This window comes from Dicentrarchus labrax, unplaced genomic scaffold (assembly GCF_905237075.1).
Source record: "Dicentrarchus labrax unplaced genomic scaffold, dlabrax2021, whole genome shotgun sequence".
Classification (NCBI taxonomy): domain Eukaryota; kingdom Metazoa; phylum Chordata; class Actinopteri; family Moronidae; genus Dicentrarchus; species Dicentrarchus labrax.
The window spans coordinates 13,253,567-13,280,143 of record NW_026136714.1 but is presented as its reverse complement, the minus strand read 5'-3'; the positions used below and the strand labels follow the sequence as shown (position 1 = coordinate 13,280,143).

The window sequence follows — 26,577 nt, the reverse complement described above, 5'->3', positions numbered from 1 at the left end:
TGTACTACATGCCCATGTGCTGCTGTGTCAAATGTTATATACTACCTTCTTCTGACACTTTTCATAAAAAACAGTGTTTGCTAAGGTTTTGATAGAAAGATAAATAAATGTGAAAATATGTATGATATGAACAGCTCAGTTCAGTTCAGTTCGGTTCCCCAGGAGCCCAACAGGCAGAAAGTTCAGTGACTGATGGACCAGTGCAGACAAGTGCAGTTAAGTTCAGCTCAGTGCCAGCAAAGCTTTCAGGTCAGTAAGCTTCAAGTTATACTGCCACCAGCTAGTCAGGACGGGGACAGCGGCTGCCACTTACAGGCACCAATAAATGCAGCTAAGTCAAGGAAAGACAAACATAAAAAAACGGCTCAGTCGACTAAATAAGTTTTGGAACTGAACTAACTGGAAATCTTGTATATAATACAGATGTATAGATATCTAAAATAGGGTTAATGCTAGATGCCAACAGCAGCTAGTTAGCACACTAATCTAACTTTAACCCAATGGTTCCCAAACTGGGGGTCGCCGAAGCTTTATTTGTGCTAGAAAACTTCAAAAATATACACAGTAGGTCTTCAGCTCAGCATTTTGTTAACTTCTGTGAGTAAAAGTAAAGTAAATTTTCTAATAGAACAGTGGCCAAGTGTCAAAATTCATCTAAATCAATCGTTTTACACAAACGTCTTGGGTTAATTGTACAGTTTTGAATTTAATATAAAAGATCCATAAAAAAAATTGTCCCTAAGTCAGAGGTCATGAGTCTCCCTTAAGGAGAAAGGGAACCCCTGCGTTGACCTACTATATTATACTATACTTACACCAGCCTTTGAGCTATAAAACTGCACTCTTAAGCTAATGTTAACTGTAACCAGCTTTAGGTTAATTATCAGCTTTTATTGTCATTTAATGTTAACTAAAAAATATATATTTCTTAAATGTTGAATGTTACATATTTGATTTGACTTCAGTCTCTGTGCCAGTGTGAACAGCAGGACCTGACTAAGCAGAGAATAATCCACCAACATTGGCCGAGGACCGGAGCCAAGTCTGTGTAATGAATATTGATTGGCGAATGGCCTATTGATGAGCGCAGGGGCGTGGCCTCGCCTGTCCGCACACGTGCAAACACTTAAAAGTGTGGACAGAGGGTCGCGAGCGTTTGTTGGATGTTCACCGGGGCAGGAAACTACCGTCCGCAGCTCTCCTCTGCTGTAGCGGCACAGGCAAACGCTCGTTTCTTGACTCAGCTATATCTTTTTTTCGTTGTTTACTATTTACAAGATATGTGTTGATCTTGAGGAGGCAATATCTCTTTGTACTTGTTCTCCCCTTCAACATACACAGGCTAAAAAAGAAAAACAAAACAAAACCAAACAAAAAATGCTTCCGGACGCATACGGTTGCGCTGTGGCGAACAGGTTCGGGGATCTTCTGGACGACGAAGCTGACCCGTTTGACCTGATGAGCCAAGTTGAAATGATGAAGGAGAAAAAGAAAAAGAAGAAGGAAGAGGAGGATAAGAAGGGCAAGCATAAAAAACCTGGCCAGAAGGAGTCGCAGAAGGATAGGCGCCTCCCCGTCGCGTCGGACGGTCTAGACCCGGTTCCAGGTGAGCTTGTCTGCGTTATTTACGCACCCCAAATCCAAACTATTCTCTCAGATGCTAGTATTTCTAGATTGTCTAGTCGAGCCAAGAGTTTGCTCAGGCTGTGTCAGCTGCTGATGATGCAAGGTCAGCGAGGCTGCTGGAGCACATGTGCATGCTTTTCAGGGTTGGGTGGCTGTGGTGGATTATCTGAAGCTAAATGACATTCTCCTGATTTTATGGCACATTCAGAACTGCATTTAATTTCATACTTTTTAATTTCTGACACGAGGGCAAACCATCTGCTGAATCTGCAGAAAAAAGGGGGACATACATTTTCTCTAAGATTCAAAATCAAGCCAATATCTTTTGTGGTATTGGAGTGTAATGAGATTTATAGATGTATGGTTCCAAAAGGGGCTGTTTTGTTTTGATTTGACTGTCCAGACATTTAGGTAAGATTTTCAAATCATTGGCAAACAAAGAGGGGAATAAAGTGACACAACACAATTGAATATATCTCTACTTCACCTTCTGTCTTCCAGTTCGTAAGCAGCAGCAGCAGCAGCAGCAGCAGCAGAAACAACAGCAGCAACAACAGCAGCAGCAGCAGCAGCAGGGACGTCCCAGACCAGGGACAGACAGCAGAGATGGCAGAGATGACACCCAGAGGGGCATGAAGAGGGTTGCCTTCGGGGAACGTAGGGCCAACCAAGTGGAGTACCCACAGGAGTTTTCCATCTCCAAGTATGTGTTCTCATACAAACGGAGGCTAACACGTGTCTGTGTATTGCTTTTTCAGAGACTGTAATGTTCTGTTTAGACAGCACCACCACTAACTGAAATGTGTCCAAATTAAGAGGCGTAAAATGTTATTTACGTGTTTCATATATTTAGTTTTTAGTGCAGAAAGGGAATTCTTTTCCCTTTTTTTTAATTTTTATTTCTCTTCTTAGTAAGCAATGTTATTTAAAACAAGACAATATTCTTTTTCTTAAAGGTGTGTAACATTTAGGAGGGTCTATTGGCAGGTAGGTTTTTATTGCTGTATAATCACCTGAAAATAAGATTGTTTTCGTTGCCCTAGAATGAGCTGTTTTTATCTACAGTAGAAGTGGGTCCTCTATGGAGGCTGCCGTGTTTCTACAGTAGCCCAAACAAACATGGCTCTAGATGGATACATGGCTCCCCCCGAGGCGAGGGGGTTGTAGTCTGCAGCTACACCACTAGATTCCAATAAATCCCACACTGGACATTTAATATAAGTAAATAATAATAAAGTTCATGAGTAATGAAACATTCTTGCTTTATTTTGCTGCTACAGTCTTGCTTGGTCTGGTATGACCAGTAACTTATGAATGGTAATGTTACCCAGACTTAAAGCCTCAACTACTCAACACTGAAGTACTGTCATTTTTTCCAAAATACAGACACAACCAATGGCCTATATGTAGTGCAATACTCCATCAGTTGCGTTCAAAGTACAGGAGCTGTCACAGGAATAAACTTATTTCGATTGGTCCACAGGCCTTCGTATAATGCAGAATCTGACTTCAGTGGCAGAGGGGGGTTCAGAGGTAGGAGAGGAGCAAGAGGCGGAGGATACACAAGGAACTCGGACAACTTCAACCCGAGGGGCAAGAGAGAGTATGATCGACACAATGGAACGTAAGCCTTTGTGTTCATGCTGTAGTCCAGTTTAATTGGCTTGTGCTCTTCTTGATTTTTCTTTCATGATGGCGTGTTGACAACTTCTCTAACATTCATCGCAGAGGTATCTCTCCTGAGGAAAAGAGAGGAGGCAGAGGACCCTGGAACTGGGGCAGTGTTGAAGAAGCTGCAAGGTAGGTGAACCTTTCATTAACAAAGACGTGTTTCTGTTTGTCCATGTCCCTTTCTTTGTGAAGTGAGTTAATGGAGGTGACATCCGATGCTCCAGTCAAATCTGAGGAGCCCCAAATGCCCGTGGAGGAAGAGAATCAGAATCGGTGAGTGACACATAAGCATCTGCCACATCACCCGGTTCAACAGCAGTTTAATCTGTCAAGAGTGACTTTTGTAACGATTACACTACCCAATATAGGGAAATTTATTTCTACAAATAATGCCTGTTGTGTTTTAGCATACAATGTCCTTTTCTGTTTCAGTTCAGCACAATAAGCTAATGTTTAAGTTGATACAAACTTAAATATGTAAGAGATAAAGAAAAAATCAGCTATTGGGTTTATTTATTGTCTAGATAACATTTGTTGCAATGTTTTTTTTGCAATGGTACATTTAAAACACATCCTGGTTTCCAACAATATAATGGTTACTGTACCAATAATGGTGGTGTGTGTGTGTGTATGTATGTATGTATTATATATATATATATATATATATATATATATATATATATATATATATACATATATATATATATATATATATATATATATATATATATATATATATAGTGTCACACTAGATTTACATTTCAAGATATGGAAACTTCAAAAGTGGACTGAAGGATGTAGTTTGTCCCCAATTATGATAGATCAATGGAAGAGGACGGAGAGATGGTGGTCCAGGTTGCCATGGAGATGACACTAGATGAGTGGAGGGCCATGCAGGAGATAAGTCGCCCCAAGGCGGAGTTTAATATCCGCAAAGCAGAGAGCAAGATTCCCTCCAAAGCCAAGGTCATCCACCAGTCAAAGTACATAGAGGTGAGACTGTAAGGCACTTAAAGGATTCTGTTCACAAGAAAACAAGGAAGGCCTAATAATAAAAGTGGGACCGTAATTTGGCACGAAGAGCTTGCTGGAAGACTACAAGCAATATTGTATTAACGATCTAAATACCATAATGTAATCACAGCAAAAATTTAGATGTGGGGGGGGGCGGGGGTTGGTGCTAATTGAGATATTGTATTTTGTTGTAACTGTTGGACTCCTGTCTGCAGAACATCAAGGAGACCGTGGAGGACATGGAGGATGACGGCAACTTCCTCCGTAGGTCTGTGAATGACATCACCTCCCTTCTGGACATCAATTTCGGGAGTCTTGGACGCCCCAGTCGTGGTGGTCGGGGAAGGGGAGCACGAGGCGGCCCAACCAGTCGCCCAGAGAGACCCAAGCCCATTTTGGAGAGGGTATGACCTCGACTGTTAATGCTAATGAGTCTCAAGGCTTTTTTTAACTTTAATTCTTAGCACAATGCCCAGTTTAGAATGGTACGCTGTGCCAAATGTGACACTTCCATCTAGTTTGGCTTCACCACTCTCCCCATAAGAAACAGCTGATTGTATGTGTATACCTTTAGGACATAAAATGTAGGCTACCCCAGTGGAAGCACATCTGAGTTTAATGTATTATTTAATTACTGTCTCTAATGTCTGTTCTCCCACCAGGAGGATGATCTGGCTCCTAACCCAGATGACCCAGAAGACTTCCCAGCACTTTCAGCAGGAAGATAACTGAATTCACATCTGTTTACATCCTGCGGGGGAATATTGGTTGCACTTGACACTTGCTAAAAGAAATTGTTCATGTTTCTGCAGTTCTTACGGTTTTGGGGTTTTATTGTACTGGATTTATTTTGTTCTATTGCACAAAAGGCACTGTTCAGCATTTGACTCCTGGAGAATAAATGCTTTTGCAAGTTTAACTTGTAGCAGTGTATTTTTTTTATTTTTTTTAATGCAATTCTGGGACCATTTGAACAAACGTGTAGGAAATGTGAGAAAGTTTGGGTATATGGACCTGTGTTGACTTGTATTTGTAGCAATTGTACTTGGCAAAAAAGGATAGTGTTACTGTGACTCATGAAACCAGTTGTTTAATATTTCGAAGAACTTTCCTTGTGCTATCACCGGTCAGCTTGATACTTACATTAGCCATAACAGCCAGAGACATACTTGGAGTACATTTTATTTAAAAAGTCTGATTCTATGTGCTTCAAGCAAATGTCTTCAGTGGATTATGAACATGAGTTAAACAAGGCCCCATTAGGACCATTGGCTTATTTCATAGCATGATTAAAACATAGTACAAAATATTTAAAAAATACAAACTGAGTATATCAAATGTTGACATATTTACAGTCTTGAAATACAGTAGCTGAAAAGCTTCACAAGTAAATGACAGGAATAGAAGACGAGCCATACATTGAGGATGGAGGTACAAATGTGCACAGTGCTGTATCTGGTGATGGAACTCTTGCTGATATAGACGTGATATTTTTACTACATCCAAAGGCCTTGTACCACAGAGAACCAAGAGCAGGGTTTTAATCCAATACTCCTGGCTGAATCCATTACAATTTTTTCAAACAATGTGAATCTCCCCTCTTATAACCCAGTATATCTGTTGCACAGTGCTCATTTTGTAGTAAACGTCTGATTCACACACATGCCAGTTTGATGATTGCGGTTCCAGTCTGATGTTTGCTACTGCATGCTTCAATAAGTAGGAACAACCAGGCAACGATTAAAACTCAGATCAGTTTGTTTCATGATGCTGTGTTAAAAATATAAAAACCAAAGTGCCTTACGGGTAAAAGAACTTGTAATCAAACAATCTATAATTGATGTCTAATGATTTACATGTCACATCACAGTTAAAGTTTGTTTAAACTTGTCCCCCCCCCCCCAAACTTAAATCTACTGAAAGACTAGTACAGCTCTATAGAAGTTGGATTTCATGTAAAATTCCTCAGGATTTCCAGCTCCACAGGCTCACCGAAGCAGAGGAGCTCTAGCTTTAGGTATGGAGTGACTATAGAGAAAACAAACAAAGTCAGCATTAAATCTCAGATTTAAATTGCACCAGTTAATCAGTCAACATTTTTTCCATCCATGTATACAAATCAGACATGCCTGTAAGAAAGCTTCATTTCAGATAATTCCAAAAAAGTAAATTGGATGTTATTTAAAATACAGTAACTGTAGCACAGAAAAAGAAGAAGAGATAGATACCATAGCCTGGAAAATCGAACTGACTGCAAAGACTTGCGAGTTTTACGTCCACTGGAGACAGTGCGTCTGTTGCATGTGAGAAATATGAAGGAAAGAACGAGAAAGGATATGTAAAAAATTACAGATAAGCATAAATAAAAAGGATGCAGACGTGGCTACAGAGTGGGCATGAGAGGCCAGAGGCAGAAGACACAGTGAGCAGAGTCCAGAGAAGCTATAGCCAATCATACTCCGAAACCCCCGTTCTTAGAGGACATGCAAGGAAAGCTATAGAGAGAAGCAGCAGGGAAACTGAAGTAAGTGGAGTTTGATTTGGCAACCTGACACTGGTGCGTAAGCAGGGTCGAATTGACTTAATGTTAGTCCTGGATAATGTCAAGCTATATATAATGTTATATAACGTGTTAATCTGAGTAAAGAAGAAAGGTGGCTGGGTTGCACCATCATGGTTTAATTTAAAGATTGCAGACGACCAGTTTAATTACACTATATTAACTGTGTGGGACGATATGGATGTAAATCATAGTAAGAATAAAGCTTAAACTGACTTCATACAAAAAAGTATTAAGCTGGAAAACTTTTGAACCATCCGTCATTTTAGATTAAAAGTCTCTTAATTTTGCTATATTTCGCATTTTTGACAAACATATTGTTGGTTTACTCTGCCAATATAAAGAGTAAATTAACTTCAACTTTTGTCAAAGGTTTCTGTTTCCATGAAACCAGTTAAGTCTGATTCTTATCTTTCTTTAAGGAAATTTAATTTTTCTCCAACTACCTTAAAAGACACTCCAGACATGTGAAACATCTCAACCGTCTGATCAAAACGATTAAAAGTGATATACAGATTGAATCTGGCTTATTCCTAACTACAAAAAAACATCAGATTAAAAAGAATTTGTGGATAAACCACAATTTGATTTAGTTTAAGCATTTAATCCTTGTTGATGCATCCCAGCCTAAGTACATTAAGTGATTATGATACAACCACTGTCTTGAGCATTAACAGGAGAAAGAGTGAGAGTGCTGAGCCTCTGGATTTTGACTGGATTTACACAGACACCAATTAAAAAAGGTCTTTAACAGAGATCTGCTCATCCTATTGCTGCCCAAACTGAGGAAAAAACATTTAAATGTGACTTTTTCCCCCCTGTTTGGACAGCATAGACAACATCTCTTCATAGAAAACTGATCAGTAAAAACTGAGTTTCTGTTTGTGTGCAAATGCAGCCCAAGTCTCCATATGGCACAGAGTGGGTCTGAGGGAGCTTGCCTGCAGGTGGACCTGTGCCATGTTTAAGTTGATGAGTGTGCCTGTGTTGGCTGTAGCACTGGCTGTGTCTCTATGGCTGCCACATGGCTCACAACACATTGGGTCTCTGTCGCCAGCCACTACATGCAAGTTGCCTAGGGACCTGACCAGTCTGGTGTGGCACAGGGAGCTGGCAGAGAGAAGGGAAGCTGTTAATTTACTCCACAAGGATCCGTGAGTGGCTATAGCCTCTTGGTTGCTTTTCATCTGTGTGTCAATTTCACTTACAAACAAATCAAAACAGAACTGAATGCATTACATATTGCATCAACATAGCACAGACCTGGATAATGAAATAAATAGAAAAAATTTGCAATATTTTTAAAAAGGAATCACTTGTCCAAATTGAGGACTTAATTGGCAAATAATTATTTTAATATATAATAAAATAATATAATATAAATAATCTTATCTCCTGGTCAGCTTAATAACATTTTCTAGGCACATCTGAGCAAACGCCATTTTTTGATAATCTAATAATCTAATAAGTGGACCTTGAGTTAATGTTATCTTGTCAAAATGCTCTCACCCAGTTCTAATGGTTGCATTTTCTAATATAGAGAATGCTGTATTTAATTTAATTTAATCTAATCATTTGGAACCACCATTTCTGGTGTAAGCAGAGCAGCAAATGGATCAGATGTGGCATATAATCTTATTTCATTGTGAAGAAATTATTTTTATAATTATGCAAATTCTAAATCAAACATGTAATTTACTTAATATAGTATGAGCTTCAGAGGAGGTTATATAAGACTTTTTCCTATTTTCAATCAAAGCTGCTACAGATCTCGGAGATCAAACACTCGAGCCAAGTTTTATTTGCCTTTAAGCAGAGACACAAAAAAGGCATCTGATGTCTATCTGGGTAGGTAAAAATGCCTTGCATTCCTTGTGCTGCTCTCCCAGATAATATATCTGGGCTATCATTGCCTCAATGGGTGTCAAATCCAGCCACTGACCTTCCTCCCACTCCGCTGGCTGGCAGAGAGGTCCTGGTCCTCTTCCTGCTGTCTGAGTGTTCAGACAGAGCCAATGGGGTGACGCTGGCCTTACAGCCCTGAACACTGGCCTGCAGGATGACCGTGCTGCAGAGGAGACAAATGTCATTAATTAGTCTGAGCTATATTTAATGTCAGATCGCAGATAAACTTGCTTGTGCGTACTAAAAACCTTACCTCAGGGACTGTGATGATGACCTGGTGTGAATCTTATTCTCTTCTTGTCTGTGAAAACACAAGCAACACAATAGTAAAAATGTGATTGAACGTTATATATTGAGAGATCTGAGCAAAAAGATGACAGGAGGCATGAGGAGTGGAGGCAGAGACTATATGGAGATGGATATGGTGTTTTTAAAAAATCTGATAGTGTTAGACTTGTGCACAGGTTGTTATTGCAGCTTCAGCAGCCAGGTAGGATTAGTAAAGCCAAGTAAGTACCACAAAAAGCCAGGAGGTGGCACTAAACCACTTAAAGAGGGATTTTTGCCTTTTCACAAAGTTATCATATTCATCAAGAGGGCTCAACTGTCTGACAGGATTTCATTTAAACAGTTTGCATTGCAGTCAACACAATAACCAGCAAAGCATGTTTACAGATGATAGGATGATGGGAACACAGGGACAAAATCATTATGTACACAAGATGGTGACAAGGACAAGGCACGAGCCTCTGATGTTTTAGATTTATTTATTTATTTTTTTTAAACTGGCTCTGCTCATCAGCCTTAAGTTTACTGTGCTTGCAGAAAGAATAAAGTAACAATAGGATGATTTGAACAAATTTCTTGATTTGGTTTGGGAATTAAAAAGAGACTGGGGTCTCACTTACAGCATTCTCAGTTAGAGCTCCAGGAGAGGGGGCAGGACAGGTTTTTTGGGGGCTGACGGGCGGTAGAACTCATTGAAATCCTAACCCGTCTATACAGAAATGCAGGATGGAAGAAGGGAAGCCATACACAATCCACCACAGGGCAAGGCTACACAGGGAGGAGAGCAGCATGGCTACCAGCCATCTGAAAGGAGGACAAATCCAACAACAAGAGCAAACGGAAAAAAAGGGGAAAAAAAAGGAAGGAGAGACAAGAGACGTCCAGGCAGGGCACAAAGCCTCTGATGTTCAGCTTTTCCACTGGGACTGGATTAGATGAAATACCTTTCATAGAGCCTTGCATCCAACAGTGCCAGTCAGCTAGTTTTTGTTCTTCACTTGCTCTGATGTGTTAGCAGATTGCTATATACTTAGAACCCGACCAATGTAGGCATTATGAAGTAAGTGTGTGTGTGTATTAAAAAATATAAAACTGATAATATAGGGTCTGATATTTCATTTTTACACAGAGTGTTTGGTCGAGCTCACAAAAATCTAAAATGATACAATCCTACAAATGTTCAAGTGTCCATTATCAGATTTTGTTTAACGAAACAGGACGATTTAAAAAGAAGTTGGCAGAGGCAGAACCTGAAGGAGTAAACAAAGCTCAGATAGTATGTGTGCACTGATCCAGTCACAAAAGCAATGGAAAAACAACAGGCAATTGACAATGAACCCGGCCCAACATTAAATACATGTTAGACACAAACATAGATCGAACATAGAGGCATGTCCATGCATGCATGTCCAAGGGTTTCATGCCTGTCGCCATGCATGAAAAAAGGCAGAAGATGAAGAAACGTTTTCATATAACCATCATTCTAATCGTCACTGGAATTCAACATGCGCTTCTGTGTTACATAATAAAACAAACAGTGGAGCCAGATGGTGAAGTTCAGCTGAAAGTTAGATGTTTGTGTAGCAACGCATACACTGATAAGGCATATGGCCTGAAGTGCAAGCAAATCTCCCTTCTGCCTCGACTCCCTCCTGAGAACGAATAAATACCCATTTTCATCCCGCTACCTCCTCAGAAGCTCACATATGATGTTTTATATCCTTTGGTATTAGGATGAGGATCAGGAGGAATTTACCACCCAAACAATGCCATTTAAAAGCTGCTAATTAAACTCATAAAAACACCTCAGTCAAAAGATCATTTTAAACACAAAAATACTATTGACAATTTCAAAAAAACACCTACAGCTTAAAGTGGTTGAGCAGGCAAGTTAGCTACTTTACCAAACAATAAAAAAGGAAGTACCTACTGCAGATCAGAACGAGGACCAAGTTTCCCTTACTAACATTTGTTTCTACAGAAGTGCCGAGTCAGTTGTGCAAGCCAAGCACTAAAACATTTAATTCAACTAATCCAGATCTTATGTAAACCGTGATTAGTTGAATAATTGGTGCTGTTGTTAACAAGTACAGCGGGCTCAACTTGAGAGCTGCACTGTAACTCAGAGGATATCTCGGGAAAGCCACGATATCAAAGCAGAACAGCTCAGTGTGTCCATGAGAGGCAGATAATGAAAGGCGTGTAAATGTATTGCATCCACTAAGTGCATATCCACTTCACACCATAGTCATCCAGAGAAAGAAAGGGGAAAAAAAAAAAAGGAAAAAGAACTTTAAGTCAGCCATACCATTCACTGGCATAGCAACCATTTCTACAGGAAGAGGATGTCAGCTAAAAAAGGAAGTGACGTGCACTTACCTCCATCATACAAAACCTCACATCCTCTCTCTGTTTTTCCTCTCACCCCACTCTCTCTCTGCCTCTCTCTGCTATCTTTTGAATGGCAGGCAACACATCGGCCACACCGTGCCCATGAGGTTGCAGCAGAACACTACCACCTGCCTGACATGGGACAACAAAAGCCAAAGCCATATGGGTATATTGGCAGCGGCCGGTCAACCATCCTCAGCCACACCGACACCCAACCTTCCGCGGCTTGATTTACAAAGGCACGAATGAAGTGGACTTTATTTGGGGAACAACAGGGGAGCTGGCCCGTCACTGGTTACAGTTGTCCAGAAGTACTCCTATGCTTGTTCCACACAAAAATATCTCAAAGTATCGGAAACTTTGCAGAGCTTAATGACGTGTTTGCAACAATGTCACAATTACTTATATTGGCTACTACATTTTTGGAATGTCATTTGTGGCACATTTCTCTTTTAGGATGAATTCCAGAGAAATAAAGACTTGGTCTATTTATTGTTTAACTATTGATTTACATGCTCCCACATGGGGTGTCACTGAAGTATCAGTTCTGAGCTGCAGTGACTGTCCATTTGATTACCACCCCGTGGTCAGTTCAAGTTTAAATCAAGGTCCATTCTGTTTATAATATTCTCCTGCTAATAGTCCTGACACTGTAGCTAGTTGTGTGTTCCCCACTGTAATGCAATGACTGCTTATTAACCATTAATCTTAACATTTTAAGTAAGTTTAATGGCCTACTCTTACATCATGTTCAAGTAATGGAGCTTTGATATGTAATGCTATGGAAATTGTAGTCCAACAGTTTTAATATTAAAAAGTGCTGATTAAAATTAGTTACCTCCACTATTACGTGTATCTATTGTACAGTCTTCTATTGGCTAAATGTGTGGCCCAGTTACCTCAAGGACATTGTGAAACGATAACCTAGTGACTTGCAAACTTATGTTGATTTGGCCTATTTCCCTCAACTATGGAGGTTTACCTTTAAACTTTTGACTTAAGACAATTTACAGATTACCAAAGATGCAGTCAAACACAGTCAGATTATATCTTTAACTTCCACATCTTTTGTGCCTTTCCAAATCCAGCCCACAACAAAACGTTTTTCTGGAAGATTGTGTATCAGATAACTCCAATCTAGCCCTCTAAATAACTTTATCCCTCACTCTGCGTCTTCATATTTCACCTGCTACTTCCCCGACTTATTGTTCATTCTCATCACTCAGTGATTATACATGAAAATGGGATGACTTCTGTTACACTAGACGAGCATATGCTGAGATTTAATCAAAAGAACCTGAAGGACACAGAAAGAGTTATTGAAATCCTACAGACAGGGAGGAGGAGAGGGATCCTGCATGGTTCCTTAACTCAGATAAATTATGACATTAGGATGAAATTGCCGTGATATGGGCAGCCCTATCAGAATAGCCATGCCTAAGACCTGACAGCTGACTAGCCTGATTAAACACGGAGGAAAGGAAACAGCTCACCAAATGAAATGATTAATGTAATAAAAGAAAACCTACAAAAAGGTCACTTCTTGGTCATATGAAATCCAACTTATTCAAATCACAAGTTCCTTATGATTCGAAAAACATTACTGTACAGTGTAATGGCCCGAGGAACTGACACAGAGGCATTGCTTATAGTACTACAACACGTCGGCGTGATGCGTGATGAGACTTGCAGGCTGCCTGGGAACTTACGATAGTGAACCAGAGGATGATCGGGCCTGCCTCTTGCTCTTCAGGGCTCGCAGTTTGTCTCCCTGTGTGAGGCCGTTTCTCTCCTCTTCATCATTATACTATAAGGACAAAAAAAAAGCAATGAATAGACCAAGTGGTGAACGTGTGTGAATTTTTTTCTGCTTGTGGAAGCATTTTCAAAAGTCATGTAGCAGATTCTGAAAGCATGAGCGTAATTTAAAAGACGCACCAGTTCCATTTCTTCTTTCTTGGATGACCGGTTCTTGTTGCTACCGTTGATGGTTATGTCATCCACCCCAGACAGGATCCTGGTCACGGCCATCTTGCCATTCTCCCGCTCACTTAGCATCTTCTCCCGGAAAACATCTCCCTCTGCCCACAGACTGTTCTGCTTCCTGATTTACAAAATCAACAAATATTTCTTTCCAAACTGCCACCACCATTAGGATTTCTCAGCAGATCCTCCCTTAGATGAAGGTCCTATGATACAGAGGCCAATTTTCTTAGTAAGAATCTTACTCTAAGTGAATAGTACGTTTTCTTAAGGGTTTTGTTTATTTTACATTTGTTGTTTTTCAGGGCTAAGTTGAGAAAATGATGCAACACATTTCTGCTTACCAATCACAGTTTAGTGACACTTAAATTGAAATGTGATGACAGCTGTGGCTCGGATTGTTTATGCTGCCTGCAGCACTGTCAATCAAATCTTGTCAAACCACACCCATGCAGAAGCAGTTTAGCAGAGTTTCTGTCCCTTGATTCTTGATCTTGATTTTCTGAACTTTAACTGTGACTGTTGCTTATTCAGTCGGGAATATTTTCTATGATAGAGAAATTTAGATTTGAAATCAGTGACATTCTTAAAATCCTGCTTCAGCGAACACCTACTCTTCAACAAAGTTCTGCTGGGGCCCAATGATGGACCCTGGTCGGCAGATCCGGATCCAGGCAATGGCCTCTGCAGCAGTCAGGCTGTAATGTTTCATCATATAGCAGGCGATCAGAGTGCCAGTCCTCCCCAGACCAGCTAAAAAGGGGGGGAAATGCATTAAACTGTGAAATAAACCCGATACTGCGCTCAGTTTGACCCATCAACAACACTTGCAGTGTAAATGTGGGTTAGACATCTGACCTTTGCAATGGACAGCAATGGCTCCTTCTGCATTCTCACATATGTTGAGGAACTTCCTGACTATGGAGTCATTTGGTGTGCTCCCGTCCACAAAGAACAGATCGTGATGCTCAAACCCGGACTCTGTGAAACGCCTGGCATCATACATCTTCTTGTTGAGTCTGATGATAGCGGTGATGTTATGTTTCCTGAAGTATGGGATATAGGCCTCAGGAGCATGCAATGGGTAACCTGAGATAAGGGGGGGAAAAAATCATTAAGAGGTGTTAAAATTAGATCAGAGATAGTTTTTAAGGTATATCAGTAACTGAAGGTACATTTCCCTTACCATTCTCTATTTTACTTTTTGGATGAGGGCCACTGAAGGCAAGGAACTTTCCTGGAATGATCCAGTTCAAGTCTCCGTTTTCTGCTCGCTCATAGTGCTCGTATTCTTCCACGTCGAAGTTGGAGAAGTCAAGCCAGCCGTACTGCAGAGCCTGGTGGATGGTTGAGACGGAGTTAATTTCATTAGGGTTATGACACAGCAAGAAAGAAAAACAAGTAAAATCTTAAAATGGTGTACCTTGTGAACCGCACGAAGGCAATCTAGGATGTTCAGGTTGTACATGCAGGTTCCAAATGAAGCATCTCTGAAACATCAAATAAACTGTATAAGTCTTTATCAGCACAACATACAAAGGATACTTTGTATTTCCCTTGAAATATTTCTCTAGCAAGGATACAAACTGCAATCTCACATATCCTGCTTGCATAGCTGCCTCATTTTATAGTCACAGTAATACTAACAGGGTACAAAGGTCTGGTGGTCTTTGAACCTTTTTCCAATCTTGGAGTTAAGCCTAATCAATAATGGTAAAACAATAACTGATTTTGTTTTTCATATCATTCTCTGCAATAATATTGTTACATAATTTGACGATCTAGAAAATGTTTGCTCCTCGTCATTTTTACAGTCTAAATATTACAAATCAGTCTGTTAGAATATTTGTGACTCTGCAAAACCAAAATGTTTTTAAAATGAGACTACTCTGGATTTTTTAACAGATAAACTCTGTTTGTCTTTGAAATTGGTCTTCAGAAAGCAAACTATGCTATGTAGCTACTGTAAATGATCTTACTGAAACATTGCAGTCATTCATGTTGGTTGAATATGAACCAATGTTCAATGTGATTATATATATGTGTATATAGCAAATTGTTACCTGAATGGAATATATGTTGAATTCCTCGAAACCAGCAGACTGTAGGCCTCCTCTGGCATCATGTTTAGATTCATTACCTTTAAATGTCAAATGTCAAATCAGCAAGTGCCCGTTTTACACGATGATTACATGATGATATCATTTCACAAGCTAGAGGGAAACAAACAGGTTTGTACACCACTTACTGCGTACGAGCCGATCAGGTAGGCAGCATTGACCTGTTTCTTCTGATCTCCACAGGTATAAAATATGATCTTCTTCCTTGAGAGCGTAATGGACTGTGCAAGACAATAACAGCAACAGTATGAACTGACATGTGAGACCTTATTGATAAATTTGATTCATAAATATACTATATTAAATGTAGACATTGCAGCAACCTTCAGTGGCTAGACAAATACGTAATGATATGGACTTAATAATGACTTGGTGCATTGGTGTTGGGGTGAATGCCAATTAAGAGAATTTGTAGACTTAAAAAAACAGTTTGGGCAATCACCACATGAGACGGTAAGTAGTAGAGCTGGAGAGAAGTCGAATCATCCTTCTAAAACAGCCTCAACAATGAGGAACAGAGCCATCCCAAGTCGACATAAACAAGGAATATTCAGGACATACATTTAAATGTCTGAAATTGACAGGTATTTCTAAATGGGGTGCAAAAACCATAACCCTAACTATTTTGCCTGCCTACTGCAGGTATAAATAGATATTGATTAACCTGGGTTTTGCCTCCCCATTCTCTCTTCCAGGAAGTGCAATTAAGAGCACTGGTATACTTTACCTTGAGCTTCTTTGTCAGCTTGCAACAGAAGCGATAAAACATGGCCAGGTTAAGGGGACCAAAGTCTGCATAGAAGCTGAGAGAGAGGGAGGGAGGGAGAAAGAAGAAGAAAGAGTGTGTCAGTGGCTATTTATGCAACCAGCTACGGTCTCTGGGGAAGTTTCACTAGATAGAATTGGCTACCTCAGACTGAAACACTAAAAACACTGACAGAGTAAAAACTATATTTGGAAACATTTCATGATAGAGTGGGTCAGAAAAATACAAAAAGCTGCAAAGACAAGAGGGCCTTTTTTTTGTACCGCTGGCAGAAAAATGGCAACGAAAGGTCGGTCATGTCCTCTCCTGCAGCCAATCGAACCCATTGAAAAAGCCATGCCCTCTGCTACAAGCACACACTGACTGTGGCAAGGTGATTTTATTTGTGTTATTTACCATTTGAATTTACTCCAACAGCAAATAAAAAGGGTATTTTCAACCAAAGAAAAAAAAAAAAAAAAAAAAAAAAAGAAGACCCATCTTAGTATGTTGAGTAACTTTTGAAATCAGAGCTAGATTAACTGGTTTCTGAATGAGTTATGTGCAAGCCTGCTCACACCACCGCTTATGGTGGAGAGGATAAATCCTTTAGATGACTGTAATGGTGACATATTGCCATTTAAAATGCAATAATGCACAGCAAAAAATAAAAATAAAAAAAACAGTCTGGAACAAAATGCAAAAGTGCAATAAGACTAATAACTTACTTCTCATATGCCAGCTCTTCATCTATGCAGAAACAGTGTCGTTCAGCTGTGCTCTTGATCTTTTGCTTTAGTATGGCGAAATATAGTTGATCTGCAGGAGGGAGGGAGGGGGTAGGGCGACAAAATAAAGGAGGCAGTTAGTTGCTTTTGTCATGCATACACACTTCGGTTGTCTCCAATTTCTCCCAAATCAGCCCCATCTTTGTCCACAACAACTTAGTTGATGTCCTTTCTAGCAACTTACCCTTGATAAACTCAATGCATCTTGATGAAACATCGTCCGCGGTCATCTTGCCCACAGTTTTGAACATGACGTTTAGCAGAAAACGTAAGAGGTTAAATTTCTTCAAGAGGACTTGCGCATACTGAGTAAAACTTACCCTGATAACGTGCGCAGAGATTTAAAAAAAAAAAAAAAAGTTAAGTTGAAAGCGATAACTTAAAACTTATACGTTAAAAACAGGAAATCGATTTTGGGGCCTGATTTAGCTCTTCGACACAAGAAAGTTACCGAAGAGGAGGGAAGGAGAGTTTCGTGTGCAAGTGCGCACTCTGCTAAAAATGATCTCGTTCTCGCTCCGCCCCTCCGCTGGTCCGCGGGAGGCCATTGGCTGCGAGAGACGCAGGCCGCCGCATGATTGGAGGAAGAGCCCGTCAGTCAGACTGTTCCCCGCCCACTTCAGTTTAAAGTTCTCTAAGTGAGACACATGATAGGCCCCGGGAACGTTGCCCAAGCGGTTGCTAGGACGATCCTCCGACCAATCAGATTCGTGATTTCCACTTTGACGAACCGCCCTCTTTTACATTTGAGCTGCGCAAGGATGAACAAGAACCAGGAAAAACGCCATAAAATATATAAAAATTAACATTGGACGAGACTGACACTGGTCTGAGTGGGATACTTAAGACATTAACACACAACTCACCTCTCTTGACACATTTATAACTCACACACAGTAAATACAACATGGTGGTTCTGGTGTAAATTTATTGGCGTAAAACATACCAGAGCAAAACTGAATTGCTAATATTGTGCAATTAGTTCCACAGACTGCGCAGGTAAGTCGACGCAAACCCACTGCATTAACAATAAAGGGACAGACGGTGTCGCCATATTAGGTCAAAAGCTGAAAAAAAAAAAAAAAATCAAAGACTTAAACACACCCTGGTCATTTAAAAGACAGTGCCGTGCATGCGCAGTCATGTGTGTGCGTATTGCACATATTTGCCAACTAGGCTTAAAGTTGACCAGGTTCATTCCGCAGACCCTTACTTAGCCTACCTGTTATCTCAATGTAAACATCAGAGTTTGGCGCCGCCTCTGAGCTGTTGTGAGCTGCACAGCGCTTTTTCCTCGACTCGGCTCGTCTCCTCTCGCTCTTGCGCTTCATTTTCTCTTCAGGGCTGCACGGTGGGCATTCCCGGGCAGCCGCAACAGACCTCCGCTTCACAGTGCGGGGCGGCTTGTCCCCCGCCCCCCCCCGTTTGTCCTCTCGCTGCGTTATTATGGCATGTCTTGCTCCTTGCGCTGCTGTGTGTTGTATATGTGTCAGTCGAGGTGCGGGGTTTGCCTGCTCCAGCCTCTCTCTGGTGGTGGTGGTGGTGGTGGTGACGTCTGTGAGCAGGGGCAGGTTTTTCTCCTTTCTGAATCCCCTGCATGTGACGTATCAGGATTAGATGTCCAGTGCCCACCCTTCACTGTTCAATCGCTGCAGCTGTGAGGCCAATACAGACAGCATGTTTGGCATGTAGGAGTCCAATGTGTGCTGAAGGGATCCCATCTGGATATGACTGTGTTGTGACCATGAGTGTGTGTGTGAGAAGCATGACACAAAAGAAAATGCAGCCAAGAAATAGCAATTCAGCTTTATTTATACTATAATAAACAGCGTGGGTAGGTGGATACAAAATAAGACTTTAAGCTCAGTGCACCAGTTAAGTGTTCAACCACACAACCATGTTACTAGTGTGGGAGCAGATTTACACAACATAAGACAGTAGCCTAATATATATGATTACTCTGATAGAAAAGGTAGAAAATTAAACAAAAACAGCACATTCACACCCCTCGTACACACACATCACTCATTTTTTTAGACCAAAATGTTAACTCAAAGGACTTACAAGCCTTCTCTTTCTAATTATTATTTTTTTTTTTACACCTCATGGTCTTCATTTCAACTTCATTAGCCCGATTAGATATGCTTGGAAGCTCTGGAAAAAGCTAGTAAGGAGCCCTTGAGTTAAGATTCTTTTTATTTTTTAAGGTCAAAATACCATTTTCACAGTCAGTTAACTCTCACACTCAACATAGACTGCGTGTTTCAGATCTATCCAAGGTTTTTGGCAAGACAGTCAAGTCTCTACCCAGTACAGAAATTATAAACAATAGATCCAGAAATACTTGGGACACAAATATGAACAGATGTATAAACAAGTGTTCAAACAAATCTACGAACTTGTGTGCATATGTGATAATAACAGCAATGTGGGGGCGAAGCACACAGTCAGGCGACCAGCTGGCTACACATGGATGATCTTTGGTTTATCGCTGAAGTCCAGAGTCTGTTGAACTCCAGCGAGCTGCAGGAGCCAGTTAATGGGCATGTGGTCCAGGCGGTTCGAGTCAAAATGGGAAAAATGAACCCGAGAGCCTGCGTGAGGGAGAAAAGAAAGAGAAAGATGGATGCAGAGAGAGAAATTATGATAGAGCATGTTTAAAGAGAGAGAGAGAGAGAGAGAGAGAGAGAGAGAAGCTTACCTGGCCCTGCAATGATGGCTCCACCCTGCTGATGTAGGTCACCCTGGAAGTCAAATGCAGGGCTGGTCATGGCCCTCCATATACTCTTCATTTGTCCCATAAACATACCAGACTTCACGTGGGGACTAGGGTGAGCTATGTACATAATCATACACACAAATACAGTTCTTCATTAATTACCATATCAGAATATGCTGGGTTCATACCCTCATATTATTACTGCACTACCTGAGTCTGTAAATTTCTCCTCCCTCTTCATCCCAAGCTTTTGATAAATGCATCTCTCCGGGTCCACGTATATTTCGTAGGGATACGCCGTCAGTGAGCAGAACGGCTGTACAGATTGAAAACTAAATCAGCATGACAGAAAAGACTGAAATTATGCATAAGAATAAAAAAACAAAACAAATACCTCTATGTGATGATGAGCAGACTGACCAATCACAACCAGTCTAATGTCAGCATCCTGCAGCAACACACAGCAAAGTTTGGATTTTACAAAAAAAAGCAAAAGCAGTCATTTAGATTCCCACTTACCCAAACCCATAAGCTGTTATTTATGATTTGCATGTCAATTTACAGTGGTGGAAGAAGTATTCATACACTTTATCTAAGTAATACCGCACTGCATTTAAATACAGTATTTAAGTAAACTTAGTTACATCCAACCACTGCAAATATGCAACTATGCTTCTTCTTTAACCTCCAGTGCATTCATAGTCGTGGATCAGGACTTACCTCCAGGGCTTCTTTAGGTATTTTGCTCAAATCTTCCACATACTCTTTACAGCTGTAGCACAGGAAGTTCTGCAGGTATACACACAGACACAGACAGTATCGTTAATAGGCTAGTAATATGAGATATTGCATTACTTTATTTTAAAACTCTCATTTGCTCCTATATAACGTTTAACCCTCTGTCTTCACCTATGGACATGATCTCTCTCCATTCTTCCATTTGGAGCAGCTGTTGGGGGCATCTGTCCATCAAGGCTGAAGCTCACCTGTTGCCTACTTTGATGCCAGAAAACATCTTTCGAGGCTCAATCTACTTAACCTGAGCCTCTGGGGATTTTTTACGAACTTCAGGCAGGATGGCATGTGATTCATCAGCAAGGTTAAGCCAAACAAAGTGTTCCCCTACCCGCACGAAAATTATGACCGATTTCCTGTCTTGATATAATTTCTTGAACGGAAAAGAGACTCCATGCCGGTCGTATATTAAACAATCCTCGACGTCTTCAAGGCGAATATCGACAGAAGTTCCTCCGACGTCCCGATTTTCTTTGCTGACTTGTCGAGTTATTGGTGAAACTACTTCAGCCATTTTTTCGGAAGCTCCCTGAAGTCGCACAGCTATTTTGGGAGTTTGAGTTCAGGGTGGAGGAACTGGTGGCTGGAAATTCACGCCCATATTGCAGCTGTGTGTGTGTGTGTGTGTGTATGAGAGAGAGAGAGAGAGAGAGAGAGAGAGAGAGAGAGAGATAAAAATGTGTAAAAATTCAATAATAGTGATACAAATATAATTGGCATATTTTGTGATGGCTGAGGAAACAGACAGTGTGGGTTGCATGGGTATGCCATTGGGTTGAGTGCTGAACCATTGAAGGGATACTCAAGTGATGGTGTAATTTGCATAAAGTTGGGGAGCTGACAGAAGAAGAAACAGATCGAAAAAAGACTGTCTGACATGGTCTTTTCCAAGTTACTCAGAAACTCTCAGTCCAGCTGGAACAAAAATCATCTTTTGTATTTTATCAAAGGATTGGTTTCAAATTTTCTTAGGTTTGGTCTTTTGAACATAAATGAATTAATAAAACTACCAATTTTGGTAATCCTTCATACAAAATGGACATGTAACTTCTCTGTGTGGCTGAACAAAGGAGATTCAGATCAGGAAATGTGTAGCCCAAAAGAAAATCTTCTTTAGCCGTATTGTGCTGCAGATTTACTCATTTTACATCCAAGTAGGAGAGGACTAACATGCTTTACCCACTAGAGCGCCTCAGATCAGTTTTGAGCAGTGGGTCACCATTGAACCCCCACTTTCTTTCACTCTCACTACCGCATGATGCGTCCTGTAGCCTTTAACGACACATCAGGTACTGAACACATGCACTACACAATGCAGCTTCATTAGGCTATTTTTGCTCAAAGCCCCAAGAACCAATCAGTAGGCTGACTAAATCTGCTGCTGGAATACCACTCTGTGTCAAAGTCGATGCTTTTCTTCGTGGTAGTTTGATTAATGAAGTGAAGAGGATGAATTACGCATTACTAATTAATTAATTAATTAACCAATTGTTTCTGAGACTGGAAAGTAATCATCGATGCAAAAAAGGGGGAAAGATTCCAAACTTATTTTTAGGATTCACTTCAGCCTCAAGGCCCCACAAGCAGGCGGGCTCATCCAGCTCCGCATGTCGAATTACGAATCGCCCTCGTCGGCTTCCTTCCCGCTGCCCTCTCGGTGCGGAAGTGTTGTCCTCAAGCAGCAGCAGAGCCAGAGCTGCCACTGTTTGGATAAACACTACGCTAGTTCACTAGCTGGTTCCCCTGCGTCCGTGTCTCTCCTGTCGGGACTTGTCAGCGCTCATCTTGACCGTGCAGCATAGCAGTATTATGCGAGCACCGTCCGGTGTGTGGAAGCACCGTGTGAAGTGGTGAGAGATGTTTCATGTTGGGTCCACACAGCTAACTTAGCATCCAGTGATGGAGCAAGCTAGCCTGTCAGAAAGCTTGAATTGGGTTAGCAGTGGAACCGTGGGTTTATTCTCTAAGCGAGGGTGTAAATATGTTGTTAAGTGTGGGGCAAATTATCTGACATAAAGCTGTCGGGACACAGCCGTCACGTTGAGACTGCTTTGTGTGTGTGAATGTGTGTGTGTGTGTGTGTGTGTGTGTGTGTTGTGTGTGTGTGTGTGTGTGTGTGTGTGTGTGTGTGTGTGTGTATGCTAAACAAATGACCACCTGTTCACTGTTTACATCTTTCTTTATTCAGCAGCAACCAGACGCTGCATCGCTTGCTTGACTGCAATAACTGAAAGCTGCTATTTAAGTATTGTAACGTTGGCAATTGGGGGTTTTAACATGTGACAAGTAATGCACTCATAACACAGATAATACAAGTCAAATGGTGTCGACAGAGGTGTAAGTACAGCTATAAATCTCTGCTAGACTGCAGGTTTAGGCTTTATACTCATAATGTGATTGCTTTTTATGGGCAGGAACAGTATTTCATTGTGATACCAAGGCTGGGATGTCGCTGTGCACTCTGGTAATGTGTACTACATGGGGAGTAATAGTGTAATCATCGTGCTATTTTTAGCCTAATGTATATTATGTTCCCAGCTGTTTCAGGTTTTAAAGAGCTGTCTTGATTGTCCTTGACACTTTAAGGATAGGCACACATTTTTTCTCAGGCCTATCTTAATGTTATACTCGTGTGTCATTATGTGCATTAAGAGTTATTGGTCGCTGTGCTTGTTCCACCTGTCCATGAGGGACAGTTCTGTGCAATAATATATTCAGAAGTTTTAGCTGAAGACAATATGAGGGTTTAGCTGTATTATTATATATTTATATTCCAGAGGATATTGTTGGTAGAGGAACCTGACCGTTTCCCCTTCCTTGTTGGAGCACGTCTCTATTTACAAAGTGATAATAACTTATTAGCTGTGTTTGAGTATAAAAAAAAAAAGTACTAAAAGTTAATTGAATTCTTTTTCAGGTCTTGTTTGTGTCTTTTCATAGATAGTACTTTGTATTATATTATTATAGATTTACTTATAGTCATAACTTTGCCAATTTCATACTATTTTATTTCAGCAACATTCTTGTATGGTTGCTCGTGTTAAGACGATGTTAAACTCTGTTGTGTTTGAGACTCTTGGCTTTGTTAAATGAACAAGAATACAAATAAGGCACTGAAAAAGGGTTGTTTTGGTATCGGTAATTCACATATCCTATTGGTGGTAATACAATACCTTAGATTTGGCATGTATACCAAATCCTGGAATAACACATTTACTAATGAATTGACTCTTGTTGTTATAGAGTTTCCTTGAATCATCTATATGGGCCATCTTCTCTCGAAAAATGGTTACCGCCTGAAGAAGAGGACACGCAAGTTGCATCACAGGAAGAAGAAGAAGAGGAACTGTTTCCTGCAGCTGCCTTGCATGCTTTGCTTCATCGTCCACAGCAACAGCACCGGTCTTGACGACGACAGCGACCATTTGGAGGCCGGCGTCAACGGCAGTGGGTGCTGTCACAACAGCATCACCGGAATCAGTGTTCCTGGTGTCGGTGGAGTTGGCATTGGAGCAGCCGCTGCTTCAAAGCTCGCTGAGCGATACGCAACACTCGCATCTCCTGAGGACTGCTCCAAGTTCCTGTTGTCACCACGCGAGTTGGCTATCTGGGAGGGCCAGGGGCGAAGCCTATTATCAGCTGTTCCTGCAAAACTGATTCCACCACCGGCGCTCTTCCGAACTGCTGGGGTGTCTGTGACCGTGCCCATACCTGTACCTGTGCCTGGCAGCACCAGCGACTATACTGAGATGGTAGGGAGCTGGGGGGGGTGCTGCACCAGCAGAACCAAACATATGATTTAGACTGAACAGAAAATCTGTCCCTCCCCAGAATTATTTATTGATTATTTATGTATTTATTTAATACAAATATTGAATACGTTATTTGATACCATGTCTCCTCCAATTGGTCAGCTCCCATAAGCCACTGCCCACCATATACATTCACTAGGTTTCAGTGGGCAGGACTGGACCTTCACCTAGCCTATAGGTGGTGCTTGTTATGTGATGTAATAGCGTAACGGTAGATTGGGCTGAATTCAAACGAGGCGTGTTTGGCAGTGCAGCCCTGGCTGTGTTTTTTGGCCTCTTTAACCAATACCACAGAATGCCCAGTTAAATGCGGCATTGGTTTACAGGTACAAAAATATAAGGAAGACCTGTAACTGTCCATTAATGTTCTCTGATCTCTTCATGCAACGAAGTCCAAGTGTTTTAAACATTACATATAATAGTTGGCTGGTTCCTCATACTTATCCTTACATAATAGTTACAAACTTCACACTCAAAGCAAGAGCTTTTTTTACTTGTTTTATTTTGGTCTCACTGAGCATCCAAGGTCAGGGTGCTTTTGATTTAATGCTTCATAATGTCGGTGTTGTAATATTCATTAGTGCAATTGTATTCAAATGCTTTTGACTTGCCTGAAGAAAATGTTTTTTCAGTGAGCTGATCCGTGTGTGTCTCTGGGTTCAGGTGTGTAAGAGGAAGTGCTCAGAGGTGCAGAGGTGCACCCCCTGTAAGCAGCCACGCTGCGCCTTCGCTGCCCCTGACGGAGGGCTGGAGAACGGAGGAGTGGGAGGAGGTGGGGGAGAGGCCGCCTCGAACTCTGAAACCGGCCACTGCCACCTTCCCCTCTGTCCACTTCCCTCCTCCTCCGCTTCTTCTTCCTCTGCCTCCTCCTCTTCCTCCTCACCTGCAGATGGCTGCTGTGGGTTGGGTCTTCATGCGGATTTGCCTCACAGTTCAGACTCGTCCCCCTGCTGCCTGAATCATTATGACGACTGCCAGGCGAGAAGTTCTGACGCTGCTGATCACTTAAGTATCAACCACCTGCCTTCCTCCATCCTTCTTAAGGTCAGTTCATCACATTGGCTTGTTTAACTGTACAATGAAAGGTGCTAAAATACTAAGGCAGAGTTTTCCACTGGTTGGAAACATGCTGTGTACTAAGAGTGCCTTTATGCATTATATTTTCTTTTGCCTTCTTTCAGGTGCTCTCCCACCTGACAGTGAAGGAGCGCTGTCTGTGTGCCTCTCTGGTGTGTAAGTACTGGAGGGACCTCTGCTTGGACTTCCAGTTCTGGAAGCAAATTGACCTCAGTGGCCTACAACAAGTAAGCAAATAGGGTAGTGAATGTTTTGTCTGAGACTCTTTTTGTCTTCAGGAATTATTCTTTAATTTCAGTGTCTTTGCAGTTTTTCACATTTTACATTTTAGACATTTAGTTAATACTAGAAGGATAACTGCTTCTAGGATCAAATCTGACTTGTCGTATGTACATGTACGACTTTGTGTTACCCTGTTCCCCAGGTAAACGATGATCTCCTGGTGAAAATAGCCTCTCGGAGGCAGAATGTGACAGAGATCAACATCTCGGATTGCAGAGGGGTCCATGACCATGGTGTGTCCTCCCTGGCCTCACACTGTCCGGGCCTGCAGAAGTACACAGCATACCGCTGCAAGCAGCTTGGTGACATGTCCCTGTCAGCCTTGGCTACACACTGCCCTCTGCTGGTGAAAGTGCACGTGGGTAACCAGGATAAACTAACAGATGAAGCACTAAAAAAGGTATGCATTTAAAGCTAGAATGGAAACACAAGACATGTTTAATTTTTAATTTCTAGATCTTTGCTTGTCTGTGCATTTGTTATTTTTATTCCTAAATTAAAAGTGAAGTGATACTCCATGAAAATGATACAGGTGACAGATTTTCAGTTTTGAACCTTACATATACTCAATAATTTCTCCTTTTTGCCTTTAGCTGGGAGAGCACTGCAGTGAGCTGAAAGACATCCACTTGGGTCAGTGCTACAGTATCACAGATGAAGGCATGGTGGCCTTGGCTAGAGGATGCCGTAAACTGCAGAGACTCTACTTGCAAGAGAACAAACTGGTTAGTCCCAAATTTCTGTTTCATATTTGTGATTTTTCTCTCTGTTTGCCTTGGTGTTTCTCCTTGCACAGGAGCC

The 26,577-nt window shown here is 41.2% G+C and overlaps 4 protein-coding genes across 13 annotated transcripts in view; 2 read left to right on the top strand and 2 right to left on the bottom strand.

The window, feature by feature from the left end:
* Positions 1-1,113: 1,113 nt before the first annotated feature.
* On the top strand, positions 1,114-5,230 carry LOC127375616 (intracellular hyaluronan-binding protein 4-like). Of its 2 annotated transcripts, none has more exons than XM_051421676.1 (9): positions 1,114-1,220; positions 1,342-1,606; positions 2,128-2,329; positions 3,110-3,229; positions 3,355-3,426; positions 3,490-3,570; positions 4,119-4,290; positions 4,527-4,715; positions 4,974-5,230. In XM_051421676.1, the coding sequence occupies exons 1-9, from the start codon at positions 1,164-1,166 to the stop codon at positions 5,037-5,039; spliced, it is 1,224 nt and encodes a 407-aa protein (XP_051277636.1). In that variant the 5' UTR covers positions 1,114-1,163; the 3' UTR covers positions 5,040-5,230. The 2 variants fall into 2 exon arrangements, with proteins under 2 accessions (XP_051277636.1, XP_051277635.1); XM_051421675.1 differs by having other exon boundaries at positions 1,116-1,220; positions 3,110-3,250.
* Positions 5,231-5,385: 155 nt separating this feature from the next.
* Positions 5,386-18,644, bottom strand: cdc14b (cell division cycle 14B). 8 transcript variants are annotated; one of them, XM_051421667.1, is made up of 16 exons: positions 18,314-18,643; positions 17,032-17,122; positions 16,286-16,361; positions 15,687-15,779; positions 15,502-15,578; positions 14,862-14,928; positions 14,625-14,775; positions 14,297-14,527; positions 14,053-14,191; positions 13,394-13,559; positions 13,165-13,262; positions 9,030-9,077; positions 8,814-8,939; positions 7,813-7,981; positions 6,540-6,605; positions 5,386-6,339 (listed from the first exon to the last, which is right to left on the bottom strand). In XM_051421667.1, exons 1-15 carry the CDS (start codon positions 18,420-18,422, stop codon positions 6,582-6,584), a joined length of 1,665 nt encoding a protein of 554 aa, XP_051277627.1. In that variant the 5' UTR covers positions 18,423-18,643; the 3' UTR covers positions 5,386-6,339; positions 6,540-6,581. The 8 variants fall into 8 exon arrangements, 7 of the variants coding, with proteins under 7 accessions (XP_051277627.1, XP_051277629.1, XP_051277630.1 ...); XM_051421669.1 differs by lacking the exon at positions 18,314-18,643 and adding an exon at positions 17,276-17,772; XM_051421670.1 differs by lacking the exon at positions 7,813-7,981 and having other exon boundaries at positions 18,314-18,644.
* Positions 18,645-18,882: 238 nt separating this feature from the next.
* On the bottom strand, positions 18,883-21,224 carry prxl2c (peroxiredoxin like 2C). Its single transcript, XM_051422572.1, has 6 exons — positions 20,937-21,224; positions 20,531-20,599; positions 20,205-20,258; positions 20,021-20,126; positions 19,793-19,927; positions 18,883-19,685 (listed from the first exon to the last, which is right to left on the bottom strand). The coding sequence occupies exons 1-6, from the start codon at positions 21,117-21,119 to the stop codon at positions 19,555-19,557; spliced, it is 678 nt and encodes a 225-aa protein (XP_051278532.1). The 5' UTR covers positions 21,120-21,224; the 3' UTR covers positions 18,883-19,554.
* Positions 21,225-22,238: 1,014 nt separating this feature from the next.
* Positions 22,239-26,577, top strand: part of fbxl17 (F-box and leucine-rich repeat protein 17) — a 209,808-nt gene continuing 205,469 nt past the window's right edge. Inside the window, exons 1-6 of one of the 2 annotated variants that reach the window (XM_051422551.1) lie at positions 22,239-22,455; positions 23,849-24,357; positions 25,081-25,461; positions 25,599-25,721; positions 25,919-26,176; positions 26,370-26,501. In XM_051422551.1, the coding sequence (XP_051278511.1) occupies positions 23,869-24,357; positions 25,081-25,461; positions 25,599-25,721; positions 25,919-26,176; positions 26,370-26,501 (1,383 nt within the window). In that variant the 5' untranslated portion in view covers positions 22,239-22,455; positions 23,849-23,868. The remainder of the gene's footprint in view (positions 22,456-23,848; positions 24,358-25,080; positions 25,462-25,598; positions 25,722-25,918; positions 26,177-26,369; positions 26,502-26,577) is intronic. The other variant, XM_051422550.1, reaches the window with a different exon arrangement.

Coding starts and splice junctions, on each gene's coding strand:
- prxl2c (XM_051422572.1), bottom strand. CDS start 21,119: ATGGCTGAAGTAGTTTCACCAATAACTCGACAAGTCAGCAAAGAAAAT. Junction 20,600..20,936: donor CGGTCATAATTTTCGTGCGG/GTAGGGGAACAC, acceptor GTATACCTGCAG/AACTTCCTGTGCTACAGCTG. Junction 19,928..20,020: donor GGAGAAATTTACAGACTCAG/GTAGTGCAGTAA, acceptor TTATGTACATAG/CTCACCCTAGTCCCCACGTG.
- LOC127375616 (XM_051421675.1), top strand. CDS start 1,164: ATGTTCACCGGGGCAGGAAACTACCGTCCGCAGCTCTCCTCTGCTGTA. Junction 1,607..2,127: donor CGGTCTAGACCCGGTTCCAG/GTGAGCTTGTCT, acceptor TCTGTCTTCCAG/TTCGTAAGCAGCAGCAGCAG. Junction 4,716..4,973: donor CCAAGCCCATTTTGGAGAGG/GTATGACCTCGA, acceptor TTCTCCCACCAG/GAGGATGATCTGGCTCCTAA.
- cdc14b (XM_051421667.1), bottom strand. CDS start 18,422: ATGAAGCGCAAGAGCGAGAGGAGACGAGCCGAGTCGAGGAAAAAGCGC. Junction 14,929..15,501: donor TCAACATATATTCCATTCAG/GTAACAATTTGC, acceptor TTGATGTTTCAG/AGATGCTTCATTTGGAACCT. Junction 13,263..13,393: donor AGAAAGAAGAAATGGAACTG/GTGCGTCTTTTA, acceptor TTGTCCTTATAG/TATAATGATGAAGAGGAGAG.